At 45.4% G+C, this 14,949-nt stretch overlaps 1 protein-coding gene across 4 annotated transcripts in view; it reads right to left on the minus strand.

Moving 5' to 3' along the window:
- The window catches only part of NAV2 (neuron navigator 2), a 713,755-nt gene that overhangs the window by 235,463 nt on the left and 463,343 nt on the right, over nt 1-14,949 (minus strand). For all 4 annotated transcript variants that reach the window (XM_082270274.1, XM_082270271.1, XM_082270272.1 and 1 more), the window contains one exon: nt 11,182-11,299. In XM_082270274.1, coding sequence (XP_082126400.1) covers nt 11,182-11,299 — 118 coding nt within the window. The remainder of the gene's footprint in view (nt 1-11,181; nt 11,300-14,949) is intronic.

Here is a 14,949-nt window from a genome sequence, read left to right on the forward strand (position 1 = left end):
GTTTTTTTTTTTTTCCTTCGGAAATGGGTCCAAGTGGCTCTTTATGTCTTAAAGGTTGCAGACCCCTGTCCTAAATCCTTACATGAAACTGCCAGCTTACCTCAGGAGCCAAACAGACATTCCTCGGAAGAACATTAGCTCAGCTAAACTTTCTCCCTGCACAGTGTCAGCACACCTGGCAGTAGCTGTGCTCCGCCTCCATGTTCTCTGAGCACATGGAACTGGAGATTGGTGAGGAGGAGGGGGATCTGAGTGAAGGAGGACACAGATGGAGATGACAGGAGACTGCCAGGGGGATTGGAGATTAGAAGCAAGAAATGATAGTGCTGCTGTACTCACAGCCTTGGTTCCGGGACTGAGCTGTAGCAGGAAAGTCACGGACTGTTGGCAAGCATGTAATGTGCACCTGGCTGATTAGGGTGTGCCTGGGCACACTTGGCACACCCCCTGCACACGCCAATGCTCCTAGGTGAGGGTAAAACTGTCTTAAGCCTCGCACACACGATGAGAATAATGGACGAATGATCGTCAGTTTTTTTCTTTTTGCACACCAGTCTCATATTGAAAATGAAGAGGTTACCAAAGTTACGAAAATTCTTATACAACAGAATGCAACTTGGGAAGCGATGCAATGTGTTGTATTGTACTGTAATCTATTCTTTGTTTTCTGAACATGTGTGGGCTTGGGCTTCCAATCTTTTTCAGACGTATACACCACTGATTAACCACTTGCATACCGCACTAGAGTCGTATGACGACTACAGCGCAGCTGGATAGTCCTAGGACGCCGTCATATGATGGTGTCCCATGATCGCGGCCTTCGTGTGCCCTGTGATTGCAGTGTCCTCCAGACACTGTTGATCACAGATTGTGTTAAAGAGCCAATTAGCGGCTCTTTACCATGTGATCAGCTGTGTCCAATCACAGCTGATCACGGATGTAAACAGAGGCTGGTTACTTATGCTGACAGTGTGAGGAAGGGAGAAGAAAACTGATAACCGGCTTCTGTTAAAGGGACATGCGCACAGATAAGGGCACTGATTATCAATGCAGTCCCAAAAGTGCACACCAGTGCTGCCAATCTGTGCCCACCAGTGCTGCCAATCAATGCCTTCTCATCAGTGCCTCCTCATCAGTGTCACCTATCAGTGTTGCCTATCAGTGCAGCCTATCAGTGCCCATCAATGCCCATCAGTGAACAACAAATATATTATATGTATATTTTCAAGTTCATATGCGTTGTAATGTAAATGAAACAGACTATTTATATTTGTATTTGATCACCAACAGAAAACCACTCAAGGTTACCCCTGAAGAAGAAGTTATAATTGACTTTGAAATGCGTTGGGTACTTACCCTTGCTTCTTGTGGTCGCTATCTGCTATTTCTTGTCATGTATTGTATACTGCTTGATTTATTTTAAATATTATATGTTTATATCAATAAAAATTTTCATATGTATTTTTGATTCTGTTTGATATTTGAAGTTCCTTCAAAGTCCCACCATTAGGGGAACTCTCTTTGATTTGTTCCAATCAGTGACCAACAGTGCAGCCTATCAGTGCAGCCTTTCAGTGCCCATCAATGCTCAACAGTGCCCAACAGTGCTGCCTACCAGTACCCATTAGTGCCACGTATCAGTGCCCATCAATGCCACCTCATCAGTGCCCATCAATGCAGCCTATCATTGCCCATCAGGGAAGCCTATTAGTGCCTATCAATGTCCATCAGCGCAGCCTATCAGTGCTGCCTCATCAGTGCCTACCAATGCCCATCAGTGGCGCCTACCAGTGCAGCCTATCAATTCCCATCAACGCTCAACAGTGCCCATCAGTGCTGCCTACCAGTGCCCATCAGTGTAGCCTATCAGTGCAACCCATCAATGCAGCCTCATCAGCGCACATCAATGATGAAGAAGAAAAATTACCTGTTTGCAACTTTTATAAAAAGTGTTTTTCTTTTGTTTTTTCAATATTTTCAGTTTTTATTCGTTTATGTAGCAAAAAATAAAAAACCCAGAGGTGATTAAATACCACTAAAAGAAAGCTCTATTTGTGTAAAAAAAATATATAAAAATTTAGTTTGGGTACAGTGTTGCATGACCGCACAATTGTCATTCAAAGTGCAACAGTGCTGAAAGCTGAAAATTGGCCTGGGCAGGAAGGGGGTAAGAGTGCCCAGTGTGCAAATGGTAGATGCAAACTGTGCAACCCGATATCGCACGAGAAAAATTTCCGTGTTTGTCTTTTTGGATAATTTTGGATGAACTGTTGTGATTGGCTCTCGAAAAATGTGTATTAATGATCAGATTATCGTACGATCACTTTGAAAACTGTATTTTTCGTCTTGGTTTTCTGATGGTGTGCACTGGGCATTAGGTTGGCCATACACTGTAAGAATACACTCCATTCAGTAGGCTCAACAAGAGAAATCTTTCAATTCTCCCATCCACGTTAAACAGCTTGGATGGAGGAATCCCCACTGCTGGCAATTGTATTTGGACAACTGGCACCCATGGCTGACAGAATACCCAAACGGCCACTGAATCTGATTGGAGGAAATTGACCTCCTAGCAATGGCTGTCCCAGCTGAGCGCCCATAACCTCAATACAAAGATCCTACTGTGGAGTTTTCAGTGGGTGATCTTTTGCCAAAAACTGCAATATTTGAGTGCAGCAAACTAGGGATCGTCCAATTATCGGCAAGGCCGATATATCGAGGGCTGATATGCACTTTCCCCGATATATAGGAATCGGCCCCGGAGGTTACTGATAATGCCGATATTGTCGTGACGTCATTGCGTATGTTGCGTCACGCGCCTTCGTGCACTGGGACAGCTTCTGCCTTCTTAGGCCGCCTCCCTCTGCCTCGTCTGGAGTTGGGGAGTCTCAGGACAGTGAGTGTACAGTGCACACAGTGTGTTTAACACAGCCACCACATACATACATCCACCCACAGCTGCCCGGTGCCAGCCAGCCAGACACCCACAGGCCTGTACCAGCCAGCCAGCCAGCCACAGGCCCTGCCTGTACCAGCTAGCAAGCCACAGGTCCTGGGCCTGTATTAGCCAGCCACCCACCACACAGGGTGTCAGCCAGTCACCCACCAAAGGGTGCCAGTCAGCCACCCACCACACAGGGTGGCACCCAGCCACCTACCAAAGGGTGCCAGTCAGCCACCACAGGGTGCCACCCAGCTACCTACCAAAGGGTGCCAGCCACCCACCACAGGGTGCCACCCAGCCACCTACCAAAGGGTGCCAGCCAGCCACCCACCAAAGGGTGCCAGTCAGCCACCCACCACAGGGTGCCAGCTAGCCACCCACCACAGGGTGCCACACAGCCACCTACCAAAGGGTGCCAGCCAGCCACCTACCAAAGGGTGCCAGCCAGCCACCCACCACAGGGTGCCAGCCAGCCACCCACCACAGGGTGCCAGCTAGCCACCCACCACAGGGTGCCACACAGCCACCTACCAAAGGGTGCCAGCCAGCCACCTACCAAAGGGTGCCAGCCAGCCACCCACCAAAGGGTGCCAGCCAGCCACCCACCACAGGGTGCCAGCCAGCCACCCACCACAGGGTGCCAGCTAGCCACCCACCACAGGGTGCCAGCCAGCCACCCACCACAGGGTGCCAGCCAGCCACCCACCACAGGGTGCCAGCCAACATTAACATGTTCAGTAACAGATTTGTGTCGAAAATTGTGTTTATTTTGCAAAACTTAAAATGTTCAAAATATCGGCTCGTATCGGCCGATACCGATATGCAATGGCCAAAATATCAGTATTGAGATCGGCGACGGTCCCTTTTCCAATCCTTTTCCAATACCAATGCAAGACCAATAATACACCAATTCCCACAACGCACATACCTGCATTGCAATTCACAAGTGACCCTAAAAGACCTCAGCAGTCAGGGAAATCTTCCTCCATGCTGCCCCCGATGACAGCGCATGCAGCCTGTTCTCTTCTCTCAGCTCTCTATAGATGTAGAATTATTTACATTGCTCTCTCTATATTGTTGCTGTATGGAGATGGCTGACTACAGACATTCCAACAAAGTTTTAACTTGTTCCTGGCCCTGTTTACACCTCCCGTGTGTGTTTTTCCAGTAGCACTGATTGCTGAGGACCATCACCTATCAATGTGACGAGTGTCGGGATGGATTCAGAGTGATCTACAACAAGATGGAAGATTCCTGGGGGCAAAAGACTATCAGTGTACGCTGGATGTGAGAATGTGATAAACTGTTGTTGCCCCCGGGAATCGCTCGATAGCCGGAACTGCGGGGAGAGTATGTGAACCTTTTCTGAACACATATCTCACACTGAAAGGCTGAACATCTGTGTATTCCGCACAGAGATTAAAAAAAGAGGACCTGTCAGCAACACAGATTAAAATGATTATAAGCTTCAACGAGCCGGGCCCTCGGATTCCTCCTGTAATGGATTGTATTGTAACTTGTACTGTCTGTCCTCATGTTGTAAAGCGCTGAGCAAACTGTTGGCACTAAATAAATCCTAAAAACCTTCTTTTTTTCTTTTTTAATTTAACCACTTCTGGACCAGAAGATTTTCCCCCTTAACCACTTAAGCCCCGGAAGATTTTAGCCCCTTCCTGACCAGGGGGTATTTTGCGATTCGGCACTGCGTGACTTTAACGGACAATTGCGCGGTCGTGCGACGCTGTATCTAAACGAATTTGGCGTCCTTTTTTTCTCACAAACAGAGCTTTCTTTTGGTGGTATTTGATCACCTGTGTGATTTTTTAATCATGCGCTATAAACAAAAAAAGAGCGTAAATTTTGCAAAAATAGCAATATTTTTCACATTCTTTTATATGAAATTCCCCCCCAAAAAAATGTAAAAATCAAAATTTTTTAACATTTTCGGCCAATTTGTTTTATGCTACCTATGTTTGGTAAAAAAAAAAAATCGCAAAAAGCGTATTTTGATTGGTTTGCGCAAAAGTTATCGCGTTTACTAACAAAGGGAAAGATTTTTCTCATTTTTGTTGTTTTTTTTTTTAACGCGTAATGGCGGCAATCTGCGATTTTTTTTGCGGTACTGCGACATTGCGGCGGACAGATCGGACCCTTGACTGACATTTTTGACACTTTTGGGGGTACCAGTGACATTTCTACAGTAATCAGTGCTATACATATGCACTGTTACTGTAAAATGACACTGGCAGTGAAGGGGTTAACTTTTTTTGAAAGGGCGGGGCTATGTGTGTCCCTAGGGGCGTGCTTTCTACTGTGATTGGCTGTGGCTTCATATGTATGAACAGTGATCAACGGTTCTACATAGTAGAACCGTATGATCATCCTTCATACACAGGGGAGAATGACAGGTGGCTTGTTTACACAAGCTGCCTGACTTTCTCCCTCTCCCCCGACGATCGCCAAGTGACCGGCGGACATCGGGTCCGCCGGTCACACACGCGGGGGGGTTTGTGACCGCGCGGGAGCGCTCGCTCCCTAAACCCTCACAGGCTAGCGACGTAGACCTACGTCACTTTGCCTGTGAGGGGCTGACTGCCGACGTAGATCGGCGTTAGGCAGTCGGCAAGTGGTTAATGACCAGGCCATTTTTTTTGCGATTCGGCACTGCTTTACTTAAACTGACAATTGCGTGGTCGTGCGACGCTGTACCCAAATAAAATCGATGCCTTTTTTTTTCCACACAAATTGAGCTTTTTTTTTGGTGGCATTTGATCACCTCTGCGATTTTTATTTTTTGCACTATAAACAAATAAAGAGTGACAATTCTGAAGAAAAAAAAACAATATTTTTCTCACATTCTGCTATATAACATTCCCAAAAAAAAAAAAAAATTTAAAACCTAAATTTTTCATCCTTTTAGGCCAATTGATATTCTGCTACATATTTTTAGTAAAAAAAAAAAATTGCAATAAGCGTATTTTGATTGTTTTGCGCAAAAGTTATCGCATCTACAAACTAGGGGAAAGATTTATGTCATTTACATTTATTTATTTTTTACTAGTAATGGCGGCTATCTGCGATTTTAAGCGGGACTGCAACATTGCGGTGGACAGATCGGACCCCTAACTGACATTTTTTACACTTTTGGGGGGACCAGTGACATTACTACAGTAATCAGTGTTATAAATATGCTCTGTTACTGTAATAATGACACTGTCCGGGAAGGGGTTAACCTAGGGGTGATCAAAGGGTTAATTGTGAGCCTAGGGGAGTGTTTTCTAACTGTGGGGGGAGGGGACTTGTGAAATGATCACAGAGACCTGTGTTCCTATATAGAAGGATCACAGGCGCTCTGTGATTATTTCAAAGAGAAGAACGGTCGGCTGTGTTTACAACAGCTGACCATTCTTCTCTCTCAGCGGGGAGCGATCCCGGGTGCCTGACGGAAATTGCGGCCGCCAGTCCCACGGATCGGCATCCACGCTGCCTAGTGGGGACGGGGGTGCGCCGACGGCGGCGCGTGCTCGCCCCCCAGCACCACTCCTGAGAACTGACGTACCCATACGTCCATTCACGCAGCCGAGCCAGCCTGGTGCAGTATATATGTGGCAGGTGGTCAGCAAGTGGTTAACATGATTATAAGCTTCAACGAGCCGGGCCCTCGGATTCCTCATGTATTGAATTGTATTGTAACTTGTACTGTCTGTCCTCATGTTGTAAAGCGCTGAGCAAACTGTTGGCACAATATAAATCCTGAATAATAATAATAATACATTGGTGGGCAGTGGGAAGAATGCTCCTTACATTGGTGGTCAGTATGAAGAATGCTTCTTACATTGGGGGTCAGTGGGAAGAATGTTCCCTACATTGGTGGTCAGTAGGAAGAATGCTCCTTACATTGGTGGTCAGTGGGAAGAACGCTCCTTACATTGGTGGTCAGTGGGAAGAACGCTCCTTACATTGGTGGTCAGTGGGAAGAACGCTCCTTACATTGGTGGTCAGTGGGAAGAATGTCCCTTACATTGGTGATCAGTAGGAAGAATGCTCCTTACATTGGTGGTTAGTGGGAAGAACACTCCTTACATTGGTGGTCAGTGGGAAGAATGCCCCTTACATTGGCGGTCAGTGGGAAGAATTCTCCTTACATTGGCGGTCAGTGGGAAGAATACTTCTTACATTGGTGGTCAGTGGGAAGAATGCTCCTTACATTGGTGATCAGTGGGAAGAATGCCCCTTACATTGGTGATCAGTGGGAAGAACACTCCTTACATTGGTGGTCAGTGGGAAGAATGCCCCTTACATTGGCGGTCAGTGGGAAGAATTCTCCTTACATTGGCGGTCAGTGGGAAGAATACTTCTTACATTGGTGGTCAGTGGGAAGAATGCTCCTTACATTGGTGATCAGTAGGAAAAATGCTCCTTACATTGGTAATCAGTGGGAAGAATGCCCCTTATATTGGTGGCCAGTGGGAAGAATACTCCTTACATTGGTGGTCAGTGGGAAGAATGCTCCTTACATTGGTGGTCAGTAGGAAGAATGCTCCTTACATTGGGGGTCAGTGGGAAGAATGCTTCTTACATTAGTGGTCAGTGGGAAGAATGCCCCTTACATTGGTGGTCAGTGGGAAGAATGCTCCTTACATTGGTGGTCAGTAGGAAGAATGCTCCTTACATTGGTGGTCAGTAGGAAGAATGCTCCTTACATTGGGGGTCAGTGGGAAGAATGCTTCTTACATTAGTGGTCAGTGGGAAGAACGCTCCTTACATTGGGGGTCAGTGGGAAGAATGCTCCTTACATTGGTGGTCAGTAGGAAGAATGCTCCTTACATTGGTGATCAGTGGGAAGAATGCCCCTTACATTGGGGGTCAGTGGGAAGAATGCTCCTTACATTGGTGGTCAGTAGGAAGAATGCTCCTTACATTGGGGGTCAGTGGGAAGAATGCTCCTTACATTGGTGGTCAGTAGGAAGAATGCTCCTTACATTGGGGGTCAGTGGGAAGAATACTCCTTACATTGGTGGTCAGTGGGAAGAATGCCCCTTACATTGGTGGTCAGTGGGAAGAATGTTCCTTACATTGGTGGCTAGTTGGAAGAATACCCCTTACATTGGTAGTTAATGTAATGAATACCCTCCTACATTGGTGGTTGGCAGGAAGAGAACTCTCTTTGCAGTGGTGGTCAGAATGCCACCCTTACAGAACAGCTAAGAAGTTAATTGCTGGCTCTGCCAAGTCTCAATGGACCTGAAACTATACTGGTATTATCAAATCAGAGGTCAATCGGCCACAGCACAAGGGACCCCTAGACACCTCTGGATGAACCATAAGGGGCTCAGCGGAACCCTGGATGAGAATGCCTGCTCTAAGCTAATGTGTTTGTTATTTTGAAAAGACAATATAATTGAAAAGTAGTGATGAAAAGGGTTTAACCGGTCATTTCTTTTGTGTTAATTCTTCCTGGTCCAGCTTATTGGGGGGTGGGGCAGGAGTGTGTTCTTTACCTACATACTTTGGGACAAAAGGCGTCCCTCTTTTTAATCCCAGAAATATGGAAGGAATGAGCAACCGTGTCAAGATATATTGCTCTGTCTCTCCACTTGAAGAATTCACCCTCTCTGTCCTGGTAACTTCTGTTACATAATAATTGGATATAGAAACTGTTCTGCATGCTGGAAAATCTCAGCAACACTATGGATTCTCTATTGCTCTCATTCTAAACAAAAACTTTATTCGTTGGCACCTTGTAGTTACAATGTCCCATTATATGCAGACAAACTTGAAAGATTCTAAACCGGGCTTCATCTCTAGTAATTCTTGTGAAATGTATGGCCAATGTTACAGGCTAGAATTGTCAATAATAGTGTCCATGCTCTGAATCTAACCACTGACCGTCTAACACCGGCTACAATCATTGTAAAAACTAAAACTTTAAGTTAAATGATCTCAATTTGTGTGGGCAAAACCAATGAGAGTGCCAAAATAATGGCTGCATCCAATTGGCCTCCGTTCAGACGGAAATTTTCCAGTAGACTCTTCAACCAAGGTTGATCATTGACTTTTGTTGAATGGCGCGGGGCTTACCGGAAATTTGCTTAATATATGCAAGCTTAAAGGACCAAGAGCCCAAAAGCCTTCAACCTTGATGTCTGTTCACAAAGAGACAATAAAGAACAACCGGCATGCGTTGGGGGCTAAAAGGTTACCCCCTCTTCAGGACCCAAGTATGATAGCAAGACAATAACCAGGGTTTGTTTGCTGCATAAAAAAATGGGATTTGGCAAAGATCAATAAATCAGCAATATGGTATTGTTAATGATTTTTCCATCCACTGATCCTGTGACGGAGCAGTGAGGAGGAACAGCTTTGGAGGACCAGTCAGGCAACTGGAAGCCTAAGAGAATTAAGATAAGTAACTATCTTTACTGTTCCCCTAGACCAGGGGTCTCCAAACTTTCTAAACAAGGGGCCAGTTTACTGTCCTTCAGACGTTTAGGGGGTCGGAATGTGGCCAGAGTCCATGAAAGTAAAGAATGCCCCATCATTGGTGTCAGTGAGAAGAATAGGGCCCTGCAGTTGGTGTCGGGGGGGGGGGGGAGAGAGAATAGTGCATCATTAGTATTAGTAGTGGGAAGAATATTGACCCATTGTTGGTGTCAGGGGAAGAAATAGTGCTCCATCATTAGTGCCAGTGGGAGGAATAGTGCCCCATCATAAGTGTCAATGGGAGGAATAGTGTCCCATCATTAGTGCCAGTGGGAGGAATAGTGTCCCATCATTAGTGCCAGTGGGAGGAATAGTGTCCCATCATTAGTGCCAGTGGGAGGAATAGTGTCCCATCATTAGTGCCAGTGGGAGGAATAGTGTCCCATCATTAGTGTCAGTGGGAGGAATAGTGCCCCATCATTATTGTCGGTGTGAGGAACAGTGTCCAATCATTGGCGTCAGTGGGAGAAATATTGCCCCATTGTTGGGCTCAGTTGTAGGAATAGTGCCCCGTCATTGGTGATGATGGAAATAACATGAACCTGCAGTTGGTGTCATTAGGAGGAATAGTGCCACATTGTTGGGGTCAGTTTTAGGAATAGTGCCCATAATTGGTATCAGTGGAAGGAATAGTGCATCACTGGTATTAGTGGGAAGAATATTGACCCATTGTTGGTGTCAGGGGAAGGAATGGTGCCCCATCATTGGTGCCAGTGGGAGGAATAGTGCCCCATCATTGGTGCCAGTGGGAGGAATAGTGTCCCATCATTGGTATCATTTTGAGGAATAGTGTCCCATTGTTGGTATTGATGGGAAGAACAGAGACCTACAGTTGAGTTGGTGTCAGAGGGAGGAATAGTGCCCCATCATTGGTGTCATTGAGAGGAATAGTGCCCCATTGTTGGGGTCAGTTGCAGTAATGGTGCCCCATCGTTGGTATCAGTGACAGGAATTATGCCCCATTGCTGGTGTAGAAGGAATACTGCCTGGTATCAGTGAGAGGAATAGTGTCCCAAGGGCCTGATAAAAACAAGTGAAGAGCCATATCTGGCCCCCGGGCTGCAGTTTGGAGACCACTGACCAAGACAAAAAAAAAGTATTTAACCCTTGCAGTGTGGGGGAAGCCCACATGCAGAGATCAACTGTGTTAGTTCTGAGTTTTGTTGGAAAATTCTTCCCAGGCATTTGAGAAATGTTATCAATACATTAATTTATTAGTATAAGGCAATCACAAAGGCAATCTAGTTATCTGCTACTGCTCTGACCACTGACGCCAATGATCAGTCACCCCAAGATTACACAAATCAAATTTAAAATATGTTTTTGGGGTTTTTTTTTTTTTTGGGGGGGGGGTCATTTAATCTGCTAAAAAACTGGACAACCTAACATGCAGTATGTGATTTCTCCCTGGCAGTTCGTTGAATTGTACAATTGGAATCTTTAGGAAGTTAGAATAATCTTACAATCTGCTACATGCAATCTCCTTTGAATTGCACAATACTGTGTAGGGGGCACTACTGTATGATAATATCTAAAAAGCAAAACATAAATAAGTAGCAATGTGTGTGGCCAGATTTAGCCTAGGAGTGACCCCACAATGTCAGATCAGCTGCATACAAGTTTGAACTTGTCCCGAGTTACTCCGTAAACTTTATCCAGGTGTTGGAAAGTCCTGCGCTGCTTTGAGAAATCTGTTAGGCAATCAGATTGTACTTCAATGCACAAAAAAAAATAAAAAATGAAATACGACTTACCAACAACCTGAATGATGTCGGCCAGCAGCACCCCATCCGTCACATCCTGCTGGAGGTCTTTAATCAGACGCTTGTGGCCGGATTTTGCCAGGTAGTGGTTCGCCCAGTCTGTGTAAATCTGAAACAGAGTGAAGAATAGAGAGACCTAAGTACATGGAAAGTCGCCTTCCCGTCTCATTATTAAGACAGAATCCAGAAAAAGAGCAGAAGAGATTTAACAAAGCGGAAGGCCTATTAACATTCAGGACATGTTACAAATCTCCAGTGCTTCTCCAATAGCCGGTGCCTTCTTCTATTGAGCCGTGTGACATCACAGCTTAGCGTGAGGCAAAGAGAATGCCACTGAATGGGCAGCCTGGCTGGGCGAGGAGGCAAAGGCTCAGCCGCAGCAATTTTAGCTCTGTCCCGATGCCTCCTTCATTTTCAATAGATTATGTTGGGGGGATTAGCTGTTCCCCCCCATCTGCAAAAGGCTAATGTGTTTGTTTTCAAACTCCCCAATCACCAGACCGGCTGGTAATATGACAACAGACACGAGGGCTCTGCACCCCCCACCACATGCCAAATTTAAAATGAAAAAAAAAAAATTAATACATTTTTATAAAATCTTGTAATGATATAAATTTACAAAACATAGGAAATTCTATTACTATTGTTATGCTGTATTTATATAGCTCTGACATAGTCTGTAGTGTCGTATAAAGAAAACTGAGCTTTGTACATCTGTCTCTGAATCAGAAGAGCTTACACTCTAAAGTCTTCATCACAGTCACACACTATTATTATTATACATTTATATAGCTCTGACATATACCACAGTACTGTACAGAGACCACTGAGCCAGTCACATCAGTCTCTGTACCAGAGGAGCTTACACTCTAATGTCCCCCACCCCCTCCCCACAGTCACATCAGTCTCTGTACCAGAGGAGCTTACACTCTAATGTCCCCCACCCCCTCCCCACAGTCACATCAGTCTCTGTACCAGAGGAGCTTACACTCTAATGTCCCCCACCCCCTCCCCACAGTCACATCAGTCTCTGTACCAGAGGAGCTTACACTCTAATGTCCCCCCACCGGAGGAGCTTACACTCTAATGACCCCCCACAGTCACACACTATTATTATTATACATTTATATGGCTCTGACATATACCGCAGTGCTGTACAGAGACCACTGAGCCAATCACATCAGTCTCTGTACCAGAGGAGCTTACACTCTAATGTCCCCCCCCAGTCACACACTATTATTATACATTTATATAGCTCTGACATATACCGCAGCGCTGTAAAGAGATCACTGAGCCAGTCACATCAGTCTTTGGATCTGCAACAGAGGAGCTTACACTTCAATGTCCCACAACAGTTACACCTTAATATTATTATACATTTATATAGCTCTGACATATACCGCAATGCTGTACAGGGAACACTGAGCCAGTCACATCAGTCTCTGTACCAGAGGAGCTTACACTCTAATGTCCCCACCATAGCCACACACTATTATTATCATACATTTATTTAGCTCTGATAAATACTACAGTGCTGTACAGAGAATGCTAAGCCAATCATGTCATTCTCTGCACCAGGGGAGCTGACGTTCTAATGTCCCCTCACAGTCACACACTATTATTATTATTATACATTTATAAAGCTCTGACATATACCGTAGTGCTGTACAGAGAACACTGAGCCAGTCACATCAGTCCCTGTACCAGAGGAGCTTACACTCTAATGTCCCCCCACAGTCCCACACTATTATTATACATTTATAAAGCTCTGGCATACTCAGATATACCTTTTGCAAATTCTGCAGAACTACTTCTCAGACAATACACTGCACTTTCCAGGAATTTTTTTGTTTTTGGAATACAACACCTGCAAACATCTCCAGAAACAATCGAGGCATTTAGGGATTAGGAAAGGACAGGAAGACTCTCTGTTATTTTCTTGAAGATGAATAAAAGCTGAGCAGACTGAAGAGATCCCACAGATAAAAGGGAACACACACAGGCATTTTATCATTTCCTCCATGTAAACGCACTTACAAATATTTACACACTAAACACAAGTACACAATGACAACAGCGTGATAACAAGTTTATGGCAGCCATATAAAAGGTCACTTTTCTCCTAAATCTTTGGAACCGCCCAACAAACACTGCCTGGAAATGAGATCCGAGGTGATTACAGCCAACAGCATCCACATAAAACTGGATCTGGTTGGACTGACCCCTAAAATGTATAAAGCTTTGTATAGCGCTCTTCAAACACATTGTATGCAATTGTATCATTGGCCCATTTCTTGTAACACTTTCTACAAGGCAGCAAGAGATCCTAATACAATGTAATACTACTAAAAATGATACAATTTAACACTACTAAAACTAATTCAATGTAATACTACTAAAAAATTATACAATGTAACACTACTTAAATGATATAATGTAATTCTACTAAAACTAATACAATGTATTACTAGTAAAAATGATGCAATGTAACACTACTAAAACTAGTGCTGGGGGCACCTGCAAAAAAGATGAAAGGGAAGGATCCTGGAGCTGGGGGCACCTCCAAAGAAGATGAAAGGGAAGGATCCTGGAGCTGGGGGCACCTGCAAGGAAGATGAAAGGGAAGGATCCTGGAGCTGGGGGCACCTCCAAAGAAGATGAAAGGGAAGGATCCTGGAGCTGGGGGCACCTGCAAGGAAGATGAAAGGGAAGGATCCTGGAGCTGGGGGCTCCTGCAAGGAAGATGAAAGGGAAGGATCCTGGAGCTGGGGGCACCTGCAAGGAAGATGAAAGGGAAGGATCCTGGAGCTGGGGGCACCTGCAAGGAAGATGAAAGGGAAGGATCCTGGAGCTGGGGGCACCTGCACTGCAATGAGTCATATCAGTGACTGTACCTTGCAGAGAAGCAGTTAGATGGACGGACACGGCTGGCAGGGATCCATGGCTCTCTCTGCTCTCTCTCTATTTTTCTGGTATATTTTTGAAGTGTGATGTCATGTTTGATGTTGGGGCCGGCGGGCAGGGAGGGGAGTGTACAGCACCATGATCTGAGGGGTCATTATCTGCCACACTTGGCGTGCTAACTGTATGACAATGAGGGGTGGGGGGGGGGGGTACTGAACTTTCCATCCATCCCACCACACATCCCATAGTACAGAGCCATAGAAGATTTCTGGAATGGGATTTGAGCTTTGCACTTTTTATACTAATCCCCTTTCTTTCCTTGATTTTGGAATGATTTATGTTGGTGTTTTGTATTATTACACAATCCAAAATAATGTATAAATGAACAAATAATACAAAATAAAATATGGAATTTTTATTGCTGGTGAGGTGCTGATCTGTTGGGAGCGTACTCCATAACACACAGCTTGCTATGGGGGCCCAAGCAGGAGAGGAGAGCACCGACAGGTGACTCCAGAACAGGGCTAGATCTAAGGGGGGTGCTGTCATCCAATGTAAGGAGGGCACTCTGATGGGGACATCCAATGTAGGGGGTGCTCTGATGGAGACATCTGATGTAAGGAGGGCGCTCTGATGGGGACACCTGATGTAAGTTGGGGACACCTGATGTAAGTAGGGCACTCTGATGGGGACATCCGATGTAGAGGGTACTCTGATGGAGACATCTGATGTAAGGAGGGCGCTCTGATGGGCACATCCGATGTAAGAAGGGCACTTTAATGGGGACATCCGATGTAGGGGATGCTCTGATGGGGACATCTGATGTAGGGGGTACTCTGATGGGGACATCTGATG

This window comes from Pelophylax lessonae, assembly GCF_965119305.1.
Source record: "Pelophylax lessonae genome assembly, chromosome: 10".
Taxonomy (NCBI): domain Eukaryota; kingdom Metazoa; phylum Chordata; class Amphibia; order Anura; family Ranidae; genus Pelophylax; species Pelophylax lessonae.